A 22,545-nucleotide genomic window follows, 5' to 3' on the forward strand; every position below is an offset into this window, starting at 1 on the left:
TGATAGAGAGGTTTTTGATAGGATTCAATGCAACTGTTAAAGTGCAACATCTGTTGCTAGCGTAATTATGAGTTGGTATGCAATAGTTCGTTATTCAATTCATCAATTCACTTTGTTCGATTTCTCTTAAAAAAAGGGTAAAGTACCAAAAAGAAAAATCCTAGGATTTGGAATACGTACAATTTACCTCCCTGTGATTTAGAAACTTACAATTTAATCTCTTGTGATTATAATCAAATTGAAACCGTTAAATTTTTCGTTACATTTAACGCTCAAACTTGAATAGTCAAACTTTTCAAATAAAATAACTATAAATTACAAAAATTATCCTTCAATTTAAGGTCAACATGATGTTCTAAACAAAATTCGAGAGCAAATTTGGGATAAAAATAAAATTCTAGAAACAAGCTAATATTGCTTTGGTTTCAATATTATATGTTGGATTGCTACCACCCTAGTAAAAAAAAGTTCAAAAACAAAAAAAGTCCCTTGTAGTAAATCTAATATACAGAAAAATCTCCCGTAGTTTCAAAACGTACAAAACGGCATCTCATACTTTGAACCAAATTGTAAAAGTGACGAAATCTGTTAAAATTAATGGAAATGACTTATTGGAACCTAAAAACAAATTTTTTTTTATATCTAATTTTTAATAAATATACCTGATCTACCCTTAACCCCCAATTCTTTCTCTCTAAAGAATGAAACAAATGATTTTGTTGAGCTCCTTTTTGCTTAGTTATATCAAGGCATTTTTGTCATTCGTCTGTCCCCTTTAATTTTAACGGATTCCGTCACCTTTATAATTTAGTTCAAAATATGAGGTTTTGTGTTGTACGTTTTGAAACTACGGGAGACTTTCTATATATTAGATTTACCACATGGGATTTTTCTGTTTTTTACCCAAAAAAAAGCTTATATTTGACTTCATGATTTGTTCTTGCCCTTTCATGAGACAAAGCAAATAAAACTTTTAAATCATGGAGTCTAATAGGTAGCACTAAAGACCAGGCAAATTTTTTTTTAATTTTAATTTTACCTTAAAATTTTAATTTTAAAATTATTTTAACCTTAGATTGAAGGGTGATTTTATAATTTCATAATAATTTTATTTGAAATTTTGACTATTCAAGTGTAGGAATTAAATCTAACAATTTCACTTTGGTTACAACCATAAGGGTAAATTTGTTAGGATTTTAAACCACAGAGAGCTAAAGTATACATACGTCAAACCATAAGTGATTTTTTTAAAACATATTTTAACCAAAAAAATGTAAATCTTGTTCAAACCATTTGAGCATAGATTTTGAACAAGTTAATTCATATTTAGATTTAAAATTCAGTAATTTGTGGCTTCAAATTATATTGTGAACAAATGGAGCAAGAATGAAGAATGCATCCATAAGAAAAATGAAATGAGTAATAAAGGAGAGAAGATGTAAAATTCTTTGTCCAGCAGCTGGGGGAGGGAATTTCTAGTAACGTTGTTAGTTATGGTGAGCCTGAAGAGTCCATTGGGTATTATTGAAATTAACAAACTTTTCTTTTTGCTAAAATGAAAGTGCTTCGTTTACAAAAGCATCAACTAATAAAAAAGTCAGAATGTTAATTATTCAATAGATGCATGAAGAAAGTACATTTCAATACGTAACATGACAGTTGCTTTTGAACATAACAATAATGTCTCTCGAAGTGTAACATTGTCATAGAACACTCAATTGGCCAAAATCAGCTCTGCAGCATACCCTTATAATCACCTGATAACAAAATCCTTGCAACATCCTCTACTCAGAAGTTGCCAGAAAATACAAAAATTTTCTTCCCCAACACAAACAATTTGCTCAAACATCTACACTACCTTTCCTTGCAAAAAGAAAAATCAATTGATCACCATAGGGAGTTTATCCAGCCCTAAGCTCGCATTCAAGGGATTTAGTACACATGAGCAACCTTTATAGTCAATGCCCGCAAAGTTTTCTTTGTTCATTGGTAAAAGCAGATAATCTTTGTCTGCTGCATGCGAGAAGCCACTCTGCAAAAGTGCTTTATAAGTGTACAATTTCACATCATTCAGCAGCCTTCAGCATAAATGCACTGGATATGTTCTTCGATTCCAATAGACACCTGCATTCTGGCAAAGGGTTTGAGTAGATGGAAGCCTTTCTCCTGGATTTTTTGACAATGGGCACAGCGGTACCTTTTTTATCAATTTCAGCAAGCATTGATTGCATCTCATTCTTAAAAGCATCCCATCTGTAAGTAGTTTAAAGAAATTGTTGAAATGTATGACACACAAATCTTTTTTGGTCCAACTAACTAATCATAGTCATATTAAGTTGAAGTATAGTATGTGTATTATATTTCTATATCTAACCAAAATACTGATAGAAATATTAACATCCCTCCATAATTTGGATGTAAGAGAGATGCTGCATTCTTCTCGTCCCGTTAGATTCAAAAAATCCAAGAGAATAAGTCTGTCACCTGAGTGTCCTAGAATGTAGTTATGACATTTTCTTCAGGCGTTCATTTCACAATGAAATCTCATGTCCAGAAAGAAGTAGAATTGCCTGAACACCCAGACGCTCACATCCCTAAATCTACTAATTCCCTCTGATGAGGGTTCTGCAATTTTTTTCAACTGATTGACAATGTCCGAAATCCGAACTCATCATCTGCTAGGTCTTCTCTTTGGCTTTCCATATTTGGAGTCTAAGTCTATTTCTTGAAATTATACGCGTTAGTTTTACAGTTCTCATTCATGTCCCTGACATGCTCAATCCCCATCTGATTTTTGCCTTATCTCTGTCTTTCTCCATCTTTCTCACTTCTTCTGGTGGGATTTTTTTTAATTAGACGCATATTGGCAGCCATCCAAGTTCTGATGGTGCTGCTGATTAGGATCAGATTTTTCTTGATACATATGTAATGCATGTTAAGTATTATGAAGTCTCTTTATGTGCTAATAATATCATAGTCTCTGATTTGGAAGATGACTATTCCAGAGTAAGCCCTTGTACTCCAAGTTACATTTAAATCAATATATACAGCCAGATTTGTCTCCTATAACCAAGGAATTTTTTGCAGCACCAACCTCATGGTGTCACCACAAGCTTCTTAATCAAAACTTAACATGCAAGGACAGCAAATGAATATATTTGCTTCCATATCTATCTGAAAAAATAAAGGGATTAAAATGAAAAACCACTTCTTTGCTACATTTTGCTTTTCCTGCATGACTTTCTTATAGTTCCTCAATTGACGAGGCTATTATGTCTAACTGATGATGGTCTGAACGAGCACACTAATGTCCCTTTTAGCAGCTGTTTTCTAGGATATAATTATTGACTCAGCATGAAACAAAAGCAAGCAAAAATAAAGGCTTCAGAGCCAAACTGCTCCCCCACCATATTGAAAGTTCTTCCAGCACATGATTGCACTTACATGCAGCAACCTCTTTGCTTTCCTCAATACGTACTAAGGAGTCAACAACCACCTCCATTATCATTAACATCATAAAGTACACACTAGGATCAATGGCATTGTCTAAATCAGAACATTTGGAAGAGAATTTATTTATTTTTTTAATTATGAAATCATGGTTCTTTCTGCGTATGGATGCTGCTATATGGATCAAAAACCTGAACTGATAATGTTAAAAAATTGAATTCTACAACTTGTCCAACAAAACAAACTTCACCAGATCACCTAAAGATACAGTTCTTTTAGGGAGTGAATAATATGTCAAACCACATTTTGACTTTGGGGTTCAGTAATGTTTGGTGTTGTTGTTGGATGATCAGTCCAGTAATTACACAACACTTGCTGATTAATCTAAAATGTAGATGCTGATTGGTTGAGTTGAATCCTGACACCTAGATTGCAGTGATTTCTGCTATCGGCAGTAAATAAGGTCAAAACGATTTGGAGTTCGCGATTGGAATGATTCTGAATTTTAAAAAATGCTTTTAATAGGGAATAGCACAGTAGGATGCCCCAGAATTGCCCAGCATCCAGAAAGCATTTCTGCTGAGTATATGTGTGAGGGACATTCACTCACATCAATTCAAGAATCTTAGCATCATTTGGGAGCGAGTACCTCTGAAAAAAAGTATATTTCAAGAAAATTAAGCTAGTTTTCAGTTTTCTAATAAAGCCTTGTATTCAACCCAAAAAAAGATTAAAGGAAAAAAAGAGTTGCACCTGAAGCATTTTATACGTTAGCAGAATCTGTAGCTTAACTCCCAAATTCAACTAAAAGTTCTACTAAAATACAACAGCAACTCAAGAACTTTATAGATTTGATTCCCTTTAAAGTTACCTGACAGGTATTGCTCTAACTGAATATAAACATACTGTGTAGACTTGTAAAAGACAGAACTAGCAACCTGTTCTCTCCCTTTAGTTCTAAGTGATCCATTTTCAGTAAGATCCAAGGAAATATACTAAATCAACTTCTGGTCTACATGTATCAATAGTGCATCATGTCCTCAACGTTCAAATAAAAAGTCATAAAGTTTTCAAACAGGCAAAGAGTGAAACTTTTTAGAAACTGTAAACAAAAGTAGATAGTTAACAGAAAAATGGTAAAACACACAGAGAATGGAGAAGTAAACATAACAGAATGGGAGAACAGATATCACCTTATGCTTGTGTTGTGCAGTAAAAGCGCAAGCTTGGGCTTATTGGGTTTGATGGTCTTAGCATGGCCATTATAGAGGAACCTCCTATGACCCATCAGAAAATGCGGGAAGTTTCCACCTTGAGTGCTGACAAATACCTCACTAAACAAGCATACAGCATAGTCCAATGCAGCTAACCTTGAAGAGTATCCCTTGGATGGGATATGAAGGGTAAAAGAGTCAATCAAATTTCATGTATCCTAGTCCTTTGATTAACAAATAATCAAGAAGCTAGGGCAGACAGTTTTGTTGGTTTTTCTTTTAACATACTATGCTCTGACCAATACATAAATCTGCTTGAGCAGTTAGATTAGTAATAATATCAGCCCACATTACTTTGGAAAACTGAAACACTGATTAACTTAAGTCTACTCAGGTGCTTTTCTTCAGGCAGCAGAAACAAATAAAAATATTTCTTTTAGGCCATTGTCTAGAAGAACAAGATCCAAGGTACATCATTAAGAAATGAAAAGAATGATTGCAAAATCTATAAGAACACTAAAATGCCAAATTGGCTTCTAATTTGCTGGATGGACGAGATCTTTCAGCAATGAAACTGACTACCAGTGCAATTAAGTGCACTTATGGAAGTTTTAAGAGCTCAAAATTTAATGTACCAGTTTCCGTCGGAGAATTTAGTAACCTAATGGAATCTGATATTTTCAAAGCATAGTAAAGAAGATACAAAATAAGGGCATATCTAAACAAATACCAGTTGAATAGGTAGGCCATTGAAGTGGCTACCATCTCATGAAAGAGCAAAGACTACCATTTTGTTGCCTCGCTCAGAATACTGATGCTCTTTAGACAAGTTCATTTTAAATCTTCATATTTTAGTAAGTTTCAGGGTTACTACACCCTTGCACAGAAAATAGTTCTCATACAGAAATTGGTTATTATGCAGAAACTGACTACCATCCTTTCTGCAGAGTTCACAATGAATTATAAATCATCCGAAAGAGCTAATATCACAAATTGGTATACCAAATACTTCATAATGGAAATGTAAACTCAGTAGGTGCATTATATCTCTACCTGAAACTCAGCAAGCTCGTCTTCTGTTGCAAGCAAGTTCTTCGTCTGTAATAGGGGGAACATCTTGCGAAGAGGCATTAAATTTCTATCCGCCTGGTAAATTTTTCCTGAAGCCAAATAAATAGGCGTGTCATTGGCAAATCCCATACCTCTAAGCATCATCCCAACCTATCCTGACAAAGAAAAGAAATGAATAGAAGGATTGAGTAATTTACATGCCACAGTTGAGAATTTCATGCAATTATACTATAAAACATCAACGAATCGTAGTTGCAAGAAAAATCAAAGATGAATATGCACCATCAATTAGAAATTGTTCTGATTCTAGTTTACATTATTGCATTGAAAAATGAATATATCCACGAGATAAGCACAAGTCATAGCATCCACTGATGGAGAATACATGACTAAATGTCAATATCATGATGGTAATGGTGATATTGGAGATGATAAAAATGATAATGATACAAGGGCCTGGAAAGGTGTCACTTTCTTATTCTTTTTCCATTCCAGTTTTCAGAAGAATATAGAAATCAGTATCTTGTATTACCAGTATGTATAGATCAGAACAACTTCACAAAGCTGCCATTTCATTCACCTGCCTCAGAACATATAATACATACATACATACATACATACATATATATATATTTTATCAATTGCCCAAGACACTGCACCAGTTTCTGACTGTTAAAGTGACATGAAAATCCATTCACATAGACTGACATGATATTTAGCACATTTGTTACTGAAAATGTATAAATATGATAGCTTCCGTTCACATTTACTTGCGTCATATTTAACACAACATTTGTTACTGCAAACATACAAATCCACAGAAACATCTGAACAATCTGAAAAGGAGAAACACATAGAAACAGCATTTGGTTCAGAACGTAGACATGTTTGTGGATTAAGCAAATGCCTCAAGGAATGCACATGAAATATTTAATTAAAGAATTTCTTCAGTTTGGAGCCTTATTCAGCCCAATGCACGAGTCATGCATGAGAGCAATGCTTTCTATACTCTGATATCACATGAACATGCAATTAGTGGAAGCATGCAACTGGGCAATCTTCTAGACCCTCAATGGTAGAATTGAATTTAGTTTTCACATCAGTACCAACAGTTCCATTGTCAATAAAAAAGAAAAGGCAATGAATAAATTATGTTATTTTAGCCCAAGGATACCAAGAGAGGAGGTTATATCAACAAGGTTAACTCCAGGGCTTTTAGACATATTTGTTTGGCCAATATTTACCATCTTTGCTTAGCTCAAATTTTCCTGTACACAATATACACATTGATTTTATAATTTACGAACTAACCTCCAAAGGAGTCATAGGACACCTTCCATTCATGCGATTAAGACCAGGTGAAATCACATGATCGCTGCTCTTGAATTTCTTACCCCACCCCTTCTCTCGTATTGCATCCATATCAAATTTTTCAGACTTTCCACCATCATATAAACAACAAGAGAAGGCCACCATGTCCTGTAATTCAAAGATAGATAACTTAGATTATCAAGAAATTGAGTCAACTAAATTGAAATGGAACACCTGAATATTAGCTCATAAAAGCATTACAATGCAGAAAACAGGATTCTAATTTAGAAGCAGGCAGGTATACCTCCTCAAAGCGGAGATGAATTGAAACATACTTCCCACCATAGGAAGAGCTTTTCTCTGTCACTCTATTGACTAATTTTTGTGCAAGATTCAATATGGCAGAAGAGAATCTGAGAGCTTTATAATTGGTCAAACATCTTAAAAACTGAATATGAGGTGGAACATTCATTGACAGCCTGTTTGCAAATGGAGATATGCGGACAACCCTGTGTTAAAGAGATGCAATATCAGCAATCCTTTTATTCTGGGGCCCTGGGGGGGGCAAGGGTAGTTTGAAGTTTAACCAAGTACATTAGTTAAACAGTTTCTTGTGCTTTTCCAGTTCCCTCAAGTTCAAACCTGTATTGTATGACATGCCAAAACGATTTTTCAGGACAGGAAAAGGTAATCATATTAAAATGATAACCCAATCATAGAGGAATTTTTTTTTTTTTTTGGTGAGGAACACTCCAAATCTCATCTTCAAGAAAAAACATGCAACAACATCATGTACAACCATACAGCACAAATCCCTATGCAAGAAACTAACACCACATCACTTTGACACGCAACATCCCTACAAAACACTGATAGCATTGGACAAGGCAAAACAGAAAAAACAATATAACATTTTGTAGGTCTAATTTATTTGTTTGTATAACATACTGATTAGAAGAAGTAGATCATGAGAATTGATGTTTGACAAAGAACAAGATTCAGAATTCTAGGTGCTCCATAGAATCCTTAGTAGCAACATTCATGGGCAAATTTATCCTGGCAAAGCTGCTCAATGGGAAGCATCTGTAAGACACAAAATTAGAATTATTTTCATTGGAAACAATTTATACTAAGTATCGAAACAGGACTTCTCCAACAAACTAAACAATAACTCTTGACAGACAAGCAGGAATGTGCTTTGGCCTTTGAGGGCATTGACCTAATGATTCTGGTTCAGCAGAAGCTAGAGATTTTCCATAGATCATGCCATTCTTTGCTAGAGCAAACAGATCATAGTGATTGATGGGAAAGACAACATGTGAATATTTTTACTTAGAGCACATGAAGCCACAATCGAGAGCATCAGTTAGGAGTTTGTTAAATAAACTTAGCAGTTTGAACATCTCATGCAGTTAATAGAAAAATTTAAACATACTTTCCTGCATTATATTCATTATACAGGTTAATTTACATTTCAGCCTGATATTGGGAGTACAAGGGAGAAACTGAAAGCAATGTGTCAGAGAAAGCAAGGCTTTCGAGATTTCTCAAGAAAATTGTTGTGATACTCTACTATAAAAGTACTGGACTATAAAGTCATGATCAGAATGAACCTCTGGTTGAGCAAGACTGGGTAAACTTCTCCTAAGTAGTAACTGGCAGGAGCCCAAGCTTGGACACGAATATTTGGTATACTGCTGATGTTAAAATCATATGTTTTCATTATTTCTTCAGGTAGCTCCCGGACTACTGTTACAAAATCTTTCAGGGTAAATATGAAATGTTCTTCATCATAAATATCTGCAAATTCACTGCACATTCCAAAAAGAAACCATTAGTGGGAAAGGAATCTATTTTGTTTTCAGCAACAAAGGAAGCATTCAGAGACAGAAGAGAAGTTGAAGAGAAAATGAGGTGCAAAGCGAATACATTAGACTTCTTTCTCCATCCAGCCAAAAAAATAGATTTTTTTGTACATCTTTTTACGTTACTGGGTAAGACAGTATATATGATGTTTGTCACTAAGTGGAACCTTCACGAAGTGAAAATCAAATAAAAACACAATTGCGTTGTTGATTTAGTTTTAATCCAAATTCACAACAAGAAATAATATTCTACTAAAGCATAATTGAGTTACCTTGAATCTTGCCAAACACTATGAAATTCGAGGCGTGGAATAACTAGAGTTGCTCCCAAAAGCCCAGCCAAGGCCACTGCACTGCATATCTGCAGGTTTAGCTATTACTGTAACCTATAGCTTCACTCAACTAATATCTAGTAAAATGAATAATTTAATCATAAGTTTTTAACAAGGATGGCAATGTGCATAAAACTCGATTTGTCCCATGAAACTGAAATTGCAAATGCATTATAGTTTACAAAAGATTTTGGCTCTATATCTGAATTTACAATAAAACAACAACAAATTTCCAGAACCCAAGGGTCATTTGGAGGAACTTTTGGTTAAAGTCTTATCCATTTGAGCTAGTAGCCTTTCAAGCCCAGAATGTGAAATCAAAAATCCAAAAACTCCTCATATTGTTTCATCTTGTCAAGATATGTACTCACAGGTCAAAAGTTATTGGAAAAAGTAATCAATTAAAGCAGATTTAAAGGATCCTCTTGGCAATGGCCTTATCACAAGGAGGAAAATAAACAAATGAAAAGGACCAGAACTAAGTCAGGAACAGGCCTTTTCTAGGAGAATACAAATCTATTATCTAGAGTCCATTAAACTTAACTAATGTTTACAAGGAGGTTCTTTTAAGGTTAGATAATTTAAATTACACAAATGAATTGCAAACTGGCAGGAAAGTTTGAACCAAGACTAAATTTTGCTTATAGATTACGTAAGCTTTTATGCAAAAACAGTACATTAACAACTAAGACAAAAGGTTACAAGTTCAGTGTAAAACATTGCATCATCAAGAGAACTTACAACCAAAAAAGCTTTGTTTGGATGGGACATTATTTGCAAAAAACAAAATTTTTTATTACATCATGAATCACCTTGTAATCCTCCCAACCGCCATTTCATCTCACATACATCAAATCACAAAAAGTGGTAAAGTGTTACTTTAAAAAAATTTTCCAAGTAATCTTCTATCTAAACTCAATTGTTGTTAGCACACTATACATGCCAATACTTATAGACTTTTTTATAGTCTCTCTTCTTTCCATGAACAAATTAGCAAGAAGGAAAATTTCCTTCTAGAAGTTAAAAGCTGAAGCCCAGTTTTATGCATTCTGATAGAAAACTTAGAGCATAGGTCTAATAACATCTTACTTATTTATGGGCTATATATATCTCAGTAAAATTTTACATGATTAGAACTTCCACTTGTGACTTATTGTTTTAACATATATAGTCCACTCTATTTGTTTTAGCAAAATGACCAAAAAATGCCTTATTACACCACATATGCCAATCAGTTGAACTAATCAGAAAGAGCAAAGGACAGAAAGACAGAGGCAAAGGTCCACATACTTTAACATAAACATGATAGAATGTCATTGGTTGTGTGTCATTGTGTAACTCCTGCAGTTTTGATATGAGAACAATGTGGTATCAATTAATGCTAAGTATAATCTGCAAATATGTCTCTCAATTCTCTGAATCACTATAATGCCTACAGCTCAATCATCATTCTACCACTTCATCAGGTAAATAGATCAAATATATGTATCTGAATTTCCTTAAATAGGTGTCCAGCATCAAACTCATGTACTGGTTCCAAAAGTTGATAATACCACTGATAAGCATCCAAAATCTGAATTACATCATAATAACCTAAAGCTGTAAAAGATGAATTGTCATCAGCCTGCTCCCTTATTTATAGTTCTTGCATTAATTGGTCTGTGATTATGTCTAGCTATATTTCAGAAGCTCAGGTTACCATGATGCTAAGCGTATTTACTTGCAGTTCTTATTTGCTGCCTATGGCTTTCTTCGCTAGTTAGGATAGAAGAGCATGGCCATTCAGATTTGCATTAAAGGTTCTTCAAAATAAGGAGGGGGAAACCTTGATCCACATATAAAACTTAAAAGATTAGACCTTCAAATTAGTTGCAAGTTGTTTATCCTATGATCAATACTACAACCTAACAGAAACAAATACCATCTATATACAGTACTTAGCAACTGGACACATAGTATATATCATTGGCTGAGCAGATAATTGATACAGTGAGTAACACTTAGATAAACAACCACTTTTTTTCAAAAATTGGCTACCAGGTACAAGTCATTTTTTTACTGTCTAAAAAACTGGTATGTCCAGTCTAACACAGGAACAAGTCACTCCATGCATCTATGAGCTGAATGTGTTTTGTCGGAATGGAAATTCTTCTATCTTGCTCTCTCTCTCTCGTGTCCTACAGCAAGCAAACCTTTGCCGTGTTTTGTTGAAATGGAAATTCATCTATCATCCATATTAATTTTCTTTCTCCAAGTGGCAGTCAAACACGGTACCTTTGCTGTGTTCTTCAGCAGAATGATTGGAGCTCTATTGCACATAAGAATACTTCTGTTTTGATTTTAATTCATCCAAAAGCAGAGATGGAACTAGAATTTTAATTTGGCCCCGCCCCGCCGGGGGGGGGGGGGGTTTGGTCGAATATTAAATACAGAGCAATACAACGCTATCCCATTTTTGGTCAACATATTTTGATTAACTTGTTTAGTTTCTGAAAATAAAACATTAAAAGAGATGGTACGACAAAATTGTAAGAGGCATAAGAATAATAATTTCAACGTAAAGATGATATGTAGGAACAGTAAACCATCTAGTGTTTTATCTTTTAAGAACTCTAAACCTATCTCTTCAGTAGGTAAAAGAAGCACACTGTATTTGCCACTCTGCCAACCAGGTTTGGGACCCGTATGAATTGGAATAGTTGTGTGACACATTTTATACCTTTCATCCCAAAATATTGCGTATATTCGGTCTCTTTAGATCCAAGAAGGGAAATGTGAGTACGTTTCAATGTATCATATGTACAAGTAACACTTGCATTGTATATGCATTTTTACCAACACTTACAAAATTTTTCAGAAGACTTACCATATTTATTGTCAATATTATTTTTTCATCATTAACTATTTACAAATCCCACATTCCTTATCCTACTCTTAACCTTAATCTCATAGAGTATTTGTTAATTGAAAAGCCATGCAATTGTAGACGCAATGAGGGCAATGGATACACATGAAAATTTTTTTGATGGGGCAAGAACAATAACATAGTGAATTCCTGGTTATTCCCTAGGTTTTAACACACCATACAGGATGGTTTCGAATAGTCTTTAGCTAAAATCTTTGTAGGGGACAATTTAAAGCTTTTCCACAGCAAGCACTGATTGTGAGATGAGTTTCAACCATTTCTTCTTTATTTATGAACAAATTGAAGACCTAACTGCAGTGAAAGCAACACTAGTTTTCCTCCAACTTTATCTTATCCTTGAACAGAGTACACTTACCGATGATCGCTGCTGATTAAGACCACCATTAGCCTCAATAATCAAATACCGGTCAAGTGTTGGAGATTCTGAAATCAAAAGTTAACTCTTTAATTCATCTACAGCTGTTTATGCAATTATTTGCAGAACATTTTTTTTTTCCCCTTCTCTATCATTTTCTTTGTTAAGTAGGTTTCAGTTTCCACGACTTTTATGCATGGCCATTATTATGGGTTCTACCACTGCATTAAAAATACCAAGTAACTTGACAAAATCAATACCAGTTCCTTGGCGAGCAGTTCCATTTGGACAGGATTTCTGCTCTCCCAATTTCCTTCTGTATCTCCAAATAGAAGACAACTGTGGCAACAAGACAAATAAAAGTTAGTAATTGCCATCCATCGGTGCATATGAATCACAAAATAAACACAAGAACTTTCATCTCTTAACTTTATTTCTTGTCCCAAAATCAAATGTCATTTGCACTTGTACGTAGAATTTATGACCATGAAAACGTCTCATGTAACATTAATTTAGTCAATTATTTCAAAGTTATATTTTTGTAGAATTGGATAAAAAAATTCATTATCCCATGCAGAATGGAAAATTTTATTTCATTAGCGGTAATATCATCAATCTTAGTATAAAGGGTTATATTTATGAGACCTACCCTCACAAAACTATCACTTATTTTTTGTAATGAAATGAAGAATGCTAGACTAAGGAAGATACGTAATAGGAAGAAGGAAGTAAGAAGGCGTGGAATCCAGAAGCGGAAGGCGTGACTTAGAGGATTCACTTCAGCAAAGGCGCGAAAGTTAAACCACGCCTTTGCTGGGTTTTCATCTGTCTAACAGAAAGCCAGGAAGCGCGGCAACTTGCAGCAACTTGCAGGCGCAATTGGAACACGCGATTGATCCTTATTAGGTGCTGTTAGAAGTTTGTTAGGAGCTGATAACTATATAAAGCAGGCCTGTCTGCTTTGTAAAGGTAGTTTTTGAATCATTTCCGTTCAGATTAGCTGTAACAGTCTGAGGAGCAAATCCTCAGAGTTTCCCTCTCAAATTTCCTTCAGTTCTTACACCTTCTTAGCTAAATCCATTATCTCTGTTCTTGTATTTTTTACTTCTCGGATTCATTAATGAAATTGAGCTCAGTTCAATCACTGTTTCATTGATTCATTATTAATTAGCTCTCTATTCGAATTGTTCCTTCTGGTTTTCTCCAAAGCTCTGGCTTCTCTGGTTTCTGATCCATAACAGTGGTATCAGAGCTAGCTACGAGCCATTGGGTATATATATATATAAAAAAAAAAAAAAAAATGACTAAAAGCCAAGATGAAATGAGGAAGGAGATCACTGAGCTAGGAAGTGTGGTTAGAACTTTTGCTAACAGGAGTGATGGTCTGGAGCAAGCTGTCAGGGTCATGGAGCACAGACAGGAGAATACTGAAAAAGCACTCAAAAACCTGGACCAGAAGTATGAGGGCATGATGAACATGATGGCACAAATGTTAGCAAAGTTAAACGACAAGGGGAAAGATGTGGAAGGCAACAGCTCAGAATCCAGCTTAGTGCATAAGGAGGATAACAGGAGGAAGGAGGAGCAGAAGGGAGCTATGGATAGATCTGAACCACAGGGTCACAGGTCCTTCACCAGGCTACCTAAGGTAGATCTGCCATCATTCACTGGGGAAAATCCTAGGGAATGGATCAGGAAGGCCAATAAGTACTTCAAAATCAATGGAGTGGAAGAGGAAATGAAGTCTGAGGTTGCAGAACTCTATTTTAGGGACAAGGCAGATATCTGGTTTCATGGTATATTCAATGGAAGGGAGGATATTCCATGGGAGGAGCTCTGCAATGCACTTTGTGAGAGGTTTGGAGATGGCTCCCCTGAGGAAGCTATAGAAGAATTCAACAAATTGATGCAGACAGGATCAGTAGCTGACTACTTGGAGAAATTCGAAATGCTCAAAGCCCTGGTAATGCCTTCCCTCCCTCATCAGCAAGATTGCTATTACAAAACATGTTTTCTAAGTGGATTAAAAGAGGAAATAGTAACTATGGTAAAACTGGCTAAACCTAAAACACTGGCAGATGCTGTAGAAGCTGCCAAACTGCAGGAGAGAAACCTGAGAGCATTGCAGAAAATCCACAAAGCCCCTTCCTATAACCCCAGCTACCAGAAACCTCTGTTTAAAGCCTCACATCACCCTAAATTCCCTGACAAAACCCCAAGCTGCCCCAAACTACCTGATAAACAGATCCCCAAAACTTCCAATAGCCACTATAATACTCAGAACCAATTCAAAAGGCTCACACCAGCAGAGCTCAACCTTAGGAGGGAAAAGGGACTTTGCTTCAAATGTGCTGAACCATATACTTTTGGTCATGTCTGTAAACAACCCCATCTAAATTTGTTAGTTATGGAAGAAGAGGAGGTACCAACTACTGAGGAAGAAGGGGGGGGAAAGGGGGAGACTGAGGTATTCTGTGACTGTATTGAGGGAGAAGTAGAAAATGAGCATATAGAAGTGTCCATCCATGCATTGGCAGGAGGGAGTGAGCACAAAACTATCAGGGTAAAGGGGATGATTAAAGGGAAGACCATTACTGCACTGGTTGACAGTGGCAGCACACATTGCTTCATGGATGAACAAATGGCTAAGATCCTGAAGTTGGAAACTAAAGGAGGGGCTCTGTCAGTTAAGGTGGCCAGTGGAGAAAGGTTGCAGTCTAGGAGCATCACCAAGCCTGTGACATGGAAGATGCAGGGATATGAGTTCCAGCACCATTTCAATACTCTAAGGCTAGGGGGGTGCGATATGATACTAGGAGTTGATTGGTTAGCTAGATACAGTCCAATGGAGTTTGACTTCAGAGGACTAAGTATGAGGTTCAAAAAGGGAAAGCAGCAGGTTGAACTAAAGGGGGAGGGCAATGCAGTACAGTTGAAGCTAATAAGGGGAAGTAGACTATACAAGTGGACCAGGAAACAGGCATATGGGATTCTGGCTCAAGTGAGTGCAGTAGAAGACAAGGAGCCAGACTCTGAGCCAACACCACCAGAAATGGAGGAGTTACTGCAGAGGTTTAGGGATGTATTTCAGGAACCTCAAGGACTACCCCCTGAAAGGAGCCAGGATCACTGCATCACCCTCAAAGAAGAAGCAAAGCCATTCCAAATGAGGCCCTGTAGGTGTCCTTACATCCAGAAGTCTGAGATTGAGAAACTAGTTCAAGAAATGCTGCAATCTGGGATCATCCAGCTGAGTAGCAGTCCTTTTGCTTCACCAGTACTCCTGGTCAAGAAGAAGGATGGCTCATGGAGATTCTGTGTAGATTACAGACAGCTGAACGACCTCACAGTCAAGAATAAGTTCCCTATGCCCCTTATTGATGAGCTACTGGATGAACTGCATGGATCCCAGTACTACTCCAAAATTGACCTCAGGGCAGGATACTTCCAAATAAGAGTACGTGTGGAAGACATTCCCAAAACAGCATTCAGGACACATCAAGGACTATATGAATTTAAGGTCATGCCATTTGGCTTGACCAATGCTCCCGCAACCTTCCAGGGCTTGATGAACCAGGTATTTCAGAAACAACTAAGAAGGCATGTATTGGTATTTTTTGATGATATACTTATTTACAGCCAAACTCTAGAAGAACATATCAACCATGTTACTGAGGTCCTGGAGATCCTGAGGCAACACCAACTCTATGCAAAAGAGAGTAAATGCTCTTTTGCTCAGAAGCAAGTGGAGTATCTAGGCCACATCATTTCAGCAGAAGGAGTAAGAGCTGATCCCAGGAAAATTGACAGCATGATGCAGTGGCCAAGACCAGGAAACACCAAGCAGCTGAAGGGATTCCTTGGTCTAACTGGTTACTACAGGAAGTTTGTCAAAGGGTATGGTGCTATTGCAAAGCCCTTAACTACTCTCCTCAGGAAAGATGGCTACAAATGGGGAGAGGAAGCTGAGGATGCTTTCCAGAAGCTAAAGATAGCTATGTGCAGTACCCCTGTACTCGCCCTTCCAGACTTCACCCAGCCCTTTGTGATAGAGACTGATGCTTGCTATGGAGGGATAGGGGCTGTCCTGATGCAGAACAAGAGGCCATTGGCCTTTCTCAGCCAAAGCCTGGGACAGAAGAATTTGGGAATGTCAATTTATGAGAAGGAACTGCTGGCTTTAGTCACAGCAGTCACTAAGTGGAGGCACTACTTGGAAGGGCACCATTTCCTCATCAACACTGATCACCAAAGCTTGAAATATCTACTGGAGCAGAGGATCACTACCCCCCTCCAGCAGAAGTGGCTGACTAAGCTGATGGGACTAAGTTATGAGATATGCTACAAGAAGGGGAAGGACAACATAGTGGCTGATGCACTCTCCAGAAGGGGAAAGGAGGGACCTGAGTGTGCAGCAACTACAACAGTTATACCAGAATGGATGAAAGAGGTAATGGAAAGCTACATTGGTGATAGCTGGGCTCAAGATCTCATCAGGGGAATGCTAGCATCCACAGAACAGAATTCAGCATACAACTATCAGAGTGGAATCCTGAGATATAAAGGAAGGGTGGTAGTAGGACAGGGAGGAGAAATAAGGAAGAAACTCATTACTGCGCTTCATAACTCCCAGTTAGGAGGACATTCAGGCATCCAGGCCAGCTGGATGCGAGCCAAACAGCTATTTTATTGGCCAGGTATGTTCAAGGAAATCAAGGCAACTATATTACAGTGTGACACTTGCAGGAAATGTAAGGATGAACGTGTGGCTTATCTAGGTTTGCTCCAACCTCTCCCAATCCCACAGCACTCTTGGAGTCATGTCACCATGGATTTCATAGAAGGACTTCCCAAATCAGAAGGGAAGGACACCATCCTAGTTGTTGTGGACAGGTTTACCAAGTATGCTCACTTCATGAGTTTATCTCACCCTTTTGATGCCCCAAAAATAGCTAGAATTTTCGTGGATCATGTCAGTAAGCTACATGGCATTCCACAAAGTATGATCTCAGATAGGGATAAGGTCTTTGTTAGCCAATTCTGGACTGAGCTATTTACACTATTGGGAGCAGGGTTAACCTGAGTACAACCTATCACCCCCAAACAGATGGCCAGACAGAAAGGGTAAACCAAGTACTAGAAATGTATCTCAGGTGTATGACTCACCTGGAACCAAAGAAGTGGAATTCCTGGTTATCCTTGGCAGAATGGTGGTATAATACCACTTTCCACTCTGCTGTACAGATGAGCCCTTTTGAGGCTTTGTATGGAACCAAGCCTCCCCAGCTAGCACTTGGACCATATTTACAAACAAAGGTGGCAACAGTGGAGGACTACATAAGAGAAAGGAAGAAAATGGACGAGCTATTGCAACACAACCTGAAGGCTGCCCAGGAGCGAATGAAGAAATATGCTGATGAGCATAGGAGTGAAAGGGAATTCCAGGTTGGAGATTGGGTATATTTGAGGTTGCAACCTTACAGACAGTCATCTGTGATGATCAGGAACAACACCAAATTATCTGCTAAGTACTTTGGCCCCTACTGTATAGAGGAAAGGATCGGAGAAGTGGCCTACAGGCTCAGGCTACCTACTACATCAAAGATCCACCCTGTGTTTCATGTATCTTTGCTTAAGAAGAAGCTAGGAGATCTGACCACACCTATCCTGCAACTACCAGACACTGATGAAAGGGGACAGATTAGAGTAGAGCCTGAGGCTCTGTTGAGCAGGAGGATGATCAAGAGGAAGAATGCAGCTGTAACTCAATGGCTCATCCAGTGGTGGGGAACTGATCCTGCAGAAGCAACTTGGGAAGATGCTGCGCAGATAAGGGAAAAGTTTCCCCAATTTCGACCTTGAGGACAAAGGTCTTATGAGGGGGAGGTATTGTAATGAAATGAAGAATGCTAGACTAAGGAAGATACGTAATAGGAAGAAGGAAGTAAGAAGGCGTGGAATCCAGAAGCGGAAGGCGTGACTTAGAGGATTCACTTCAGCAAAGGCGCGAAAGTTAAACCACGCCTTTGCTGGGTTTTCATCTGTCTAACAGAAAGCCAGGAAGCGCGGCAACTTGCAGCAACTTGCAGGCGCAATTGGAACACGCGATTGATCCTTATTAGGTGCTGTTAGAAGTTTGTTAGGAGCTGATAACTATATAAAGCAGGCCTGTCTGCTTTGTAAAGGTAGTTTTTGAATCATTTCCGTTCAGATTAGCTGTAACAGTCTGAGGAGCAAATCCTCAGAGTTTCCCTCTCAAATTTCCTTCAGTTCTTACACCTTCTTAGCTAAATCCATTATCTCTGTTCTTGTATTTTTTACTTCTCGGATTCATTAATGAAATTGAGCTCAGTTCAATCACTGTTTCATTGATTCATTATTAATTAGCTCTCTATTCGAATTGTTCCTTCTGGTTTTCTCCAAAGCTCTGGCTTCTCTGGTTTCTGATCCATAACATTTTTGCACCAAATTTAAGTTAGCCTTAAATCATTGTCACTAAGCTAACCAATTATCTCATGGAAAACAAATCGAGATACAATTTATTTAGAATAGTTTAAAGACCCACAAATATTTAACTTATAATTTCTCATCATTGGAGTAAATATCATAATTTGTCAATCAATCAAATGAGACCTTGCACTACAAACATTTTAAGGGGATCATCAATTAGGATTCGGTGGTTAATTGCTATGTTAGCCAAGAAGGGATCGTCCCTAAAGCTATTACCCAAGTTTTATTCAATGAAAAAAAAATTCAAAAACAAAAAAAGGCTTAAACTTTTACCAAATTCTCGTTAAAAAAGAATGCAAAAATACAAAAAAAAAAAACAGATGTAAATTGAAAGAAAATTAAGAATTTAATGAACTAAAATAGATTAAAGTTGCGTTTGATAAAATTGAATTTGAAAACTAATATTTGAAGATTGAATCTATTAAGGAACTGAATTATTAAGTATTAAAATCTTAACATTTGAGCATATTTTGTATTAAGTGATAAGTGAATTGATTATTACTTATTTTTTGGAAAAAGTTTTGCCTACAAAATTAAGTGCCAAGTAATTAATTTAGATGTTCTATATTTTATTATGAAACGCATCTGAATATGTTAAAATCTGAAACCATTAATTTTAAGTGTTGAATTGGGTTATCAAGATCTAAATTTGAAAATATTAGTTTTAAAGAACCAAATCAAATAGTACAAGGGACTAGATAGACAAATTTGAAATTATCAAAGAACCAAATTGTGTATTATCAAAATGTTGATAAATTTTCTACATAATTAACTTAAAACCTAATGCATGTATCCCAGATGGTGGGAGATTCAATTTTTTGACAAATTAACCGGGACTGTACAGAAATCAATTTAATTCTAATTGTCTCTCCCATAATTCTTCATTCCCAGCCCTCACATTCCAAAATTTGGAAAGCTTAAAAACAAAGAAAGATTAATTCCACTTGCACCCCTGCTATATAGAATCTCTTACATTGCACCTTGAACTTATATTTTGGAAATTTTACACTACTACTATCACATTACACTTAGAAATTAGAATCTTATTTCATGCACTTTGCCACTTAAATGTGGCAGTTCATCCAAAAATTGCAATAACTTCAATCACTTTTAATCACAGTATATAAGTACTATACACCAAGCCACTATTTCTTCTAAATGACAAAAAGGGCACCCAAAAAATGAGCCATTTGCATTTGTTAATATGAACTGATGGGTTGTCGTTTGAGACTAATTCAAAAGTTTAGGGCGCAAATTGCAAAGTTTCCAAACTTTAAGTTAAGAGTGCAAAGTTGAAATTACATAACAGTACAAGGGTACAATGTAAATTAGTACTCAAAAGAAAGGTCTAGCTTTAAAATGTAATAAATTGGCAATGGTGAGACACGAGCCTAAATTTATTGGTGCCTAGCTGTATGGAGCCCGTTTCATAAACATAGAAGGCCAAACAACCACTTACCAATTTATAGTTTTTTTTTTAATTATTTTTTTCTATAAAATTCAGGGCAATGTAGATCAATGGGAGATAAATTTTCCCATCTCGGCCTTTGAATTTTCTTTCATCTCAAATTGATCATCCAATTTTCATAATTGTTCATGTTTTACCATTCCGTACATTGAAATTGGCATCAACTTTAAGGGCACATTGTCAACGTGACATATACAAATTCATCACTTATCAAGATGCATCGTTTCTATACTAAAAATGGGTATTTTGATTAAATGAAAAACAAAAATTCAACCTAAATTAATTTAGCTTAGATAACCGATGGAATTTTATGAGCACTTATGACAGTTGGACGACCAATTGAGACAAAAAAAAATTGAGTGATCAAAATGAGCTTTCTTGAAAGTTCAATTGCCACTAGCACATCAGTTTGCCCAAATATTTACTATATCACCATTATTGATAGATTTGTACCATGAAGACAAAGGTAATTCAAAAACATATTTTTAAATTTTTTGGAAACAAAATTGTTAACAGTTATGCCACCCAAATAGAGCCCATCTTTATTTTAAAAATTTTAAAAATCATACAAAAGAAAAACTGAAAAGCAGAAAATGCAAATCAAATGCTAAGCATATACATAGATACATAATGACACTGCTCAATGCTGAGGAGGCCTTCGTATAATGATTAGCGTTAAAACATCTAAGAATTAGAGGTCTGGGTTCAAATCCATGTTTTCATTTCCGTTTCTTGAATCACATCCCTTGCGTGCTAGAAAAATTTAAAAAAAAAAAATGAGAGAGAGGGAGAAAAAGATAGATAATGACACAAACCTCAATGGAAGAAGAATTATCGGAGTGAATGTCGGGCCAAAGCTTCTCAAACACCTCATGACTGCGGTAGACCGAGCCAGGTGGTGGGGCCGGGCGTAGAATAGCAAGCAAGGGGCCCACTGTAAATGTGATCACACCCGAAAAGTAGAGAGTGAGTGGCAGCACCAGTAGGCATCGCAAGAGGAGGCTTCTCCGGCGGAATACTCCGGCCAAGGAGACAGTAGCACTCTTTCCTCGCCGGCGGTGGAAATGAGCAGCCTTGTGGCGACAATGTTGGTGGCTGTGGCACCCTGACGAGGTGGTGGTGGGTGTGGGATGTGGTGATGAAGTCGAGGAATTGGCATTGGTTGTTGAAGCATTATTAGCGTCTGATGCCATGCAAGACAAACAGTACAAGAGAAAGAATAAACAACTCCTCTGATTCGTTCTTTCTTACTTTGTACTGTTTTCTGCAGGAGATTTTCTTGATTTGTTGAAAGAAAACGGAGGGAAGCTGAGTAATGTGGGGAAGAGAGAGAGGGAGAGTGGGAGACAGAATTGAAAGCCAGAATTTAGAGTAGGATTTGGAGGGCTACAGTGGCAGATATTTTCTTGCAGAAAAGCTGCGTGAATTAATGTGTACTGACCGAGTAGAGAAGGGAAGCATGATATGTTTGGAGGGCATTGGTGGACACTCAATAGACAGTACGTCCCAATAGCAGTAGTGGAAGTAGAATATATTAGTACGTGACTTGTGAGGTATTTACTGGGTTTGTTTGGATAGTGTATTATTTGAAATATTATTTGGAATAATTACTGTAGCACTTTTTATGATGTGATGTATGTAAGATAAAAAAGTGATTGGAAATATAAAAAGGTGGATTGAAAAATGTGTTTATGATGCAAGCGAAATATTATTTGGGATAAAAGTACTATCCAAAAGTACTTTTATGATTGGGAATATAAAAGCACTGTTTTGAGTATAAGACAATCTATGGGATTGGCTAGATACGGTTGAGTTTGGTACAGTTGTGTGTGGTTGATATATTTAGGACTGAAAAATACGCCAAATACTATTTGATACTCAAATCGATGTTGATTTAGTAAGAATCCGTTTGATCTTGATTTATCAACTAATCAAGGTAAGGATGAACAATGTTTTATATTCGATAATATTCAAATTGAATAAAAGTGCATTCAAATTTGTTTTGGCAAATAAACAAGTCAAATTTGAACAAAATTTCAAACT

The 22,545-nt window shown here is 36.6% G+C and overlaps 1 protein-coding gene across 1 annotated transcript; it reads right to left on the reverse strand.

Moving 5' to 3' along the window:
* Positions 1-1,621: 1,621 nt before the first annotated feature.
* LOC113749795 (O-fucosyltransferase 10-like) lies at positions 1,622-21,901 on the reverse strand. Its single transcript, XM_027293647.1, has 10 exons — positions 21,318-21,901; positions 12,785-12,863; positions 12,525-12,592; positions 9,184-9,272; positions 8,660-8,857; positions 7,351-7,555; positions 7,047-7,214; positions 5,718-5,885; positions 4,644-4,834; positions 1,622-2,253 (listed from the first exon to the last, which is right to left on the reverse strand). The coding sequence occupies exons 1-10, from the start codon at positions 21,693-21,695 to the stop codon at positions 2,067-2,069; spliced, it is 1,731 nt and encodes a 576-aa protein (XP_027149448.1). The 5' UTR covers positions 21,696-21,901; the 3' UTR covers positions 1,622-2,066.
* Positions 21,902-22,545: the final 644 nt, after the last annotated feature.

The sequence above is a fragment of the Coffea eugenioides genome, chromosome 10, assembly GCF_003713205.1.
Source record: "Coffea eugenioides isolate CCC68of chromosome 10, Ceug_1.0, whole genome shotgun sequence".
NCBI lineage: Eukaryota > Viridiplantae > Streptophyta > Magnoliopsida > Gentianales > Rubiaceae > Coffea > Coffea eugenioides.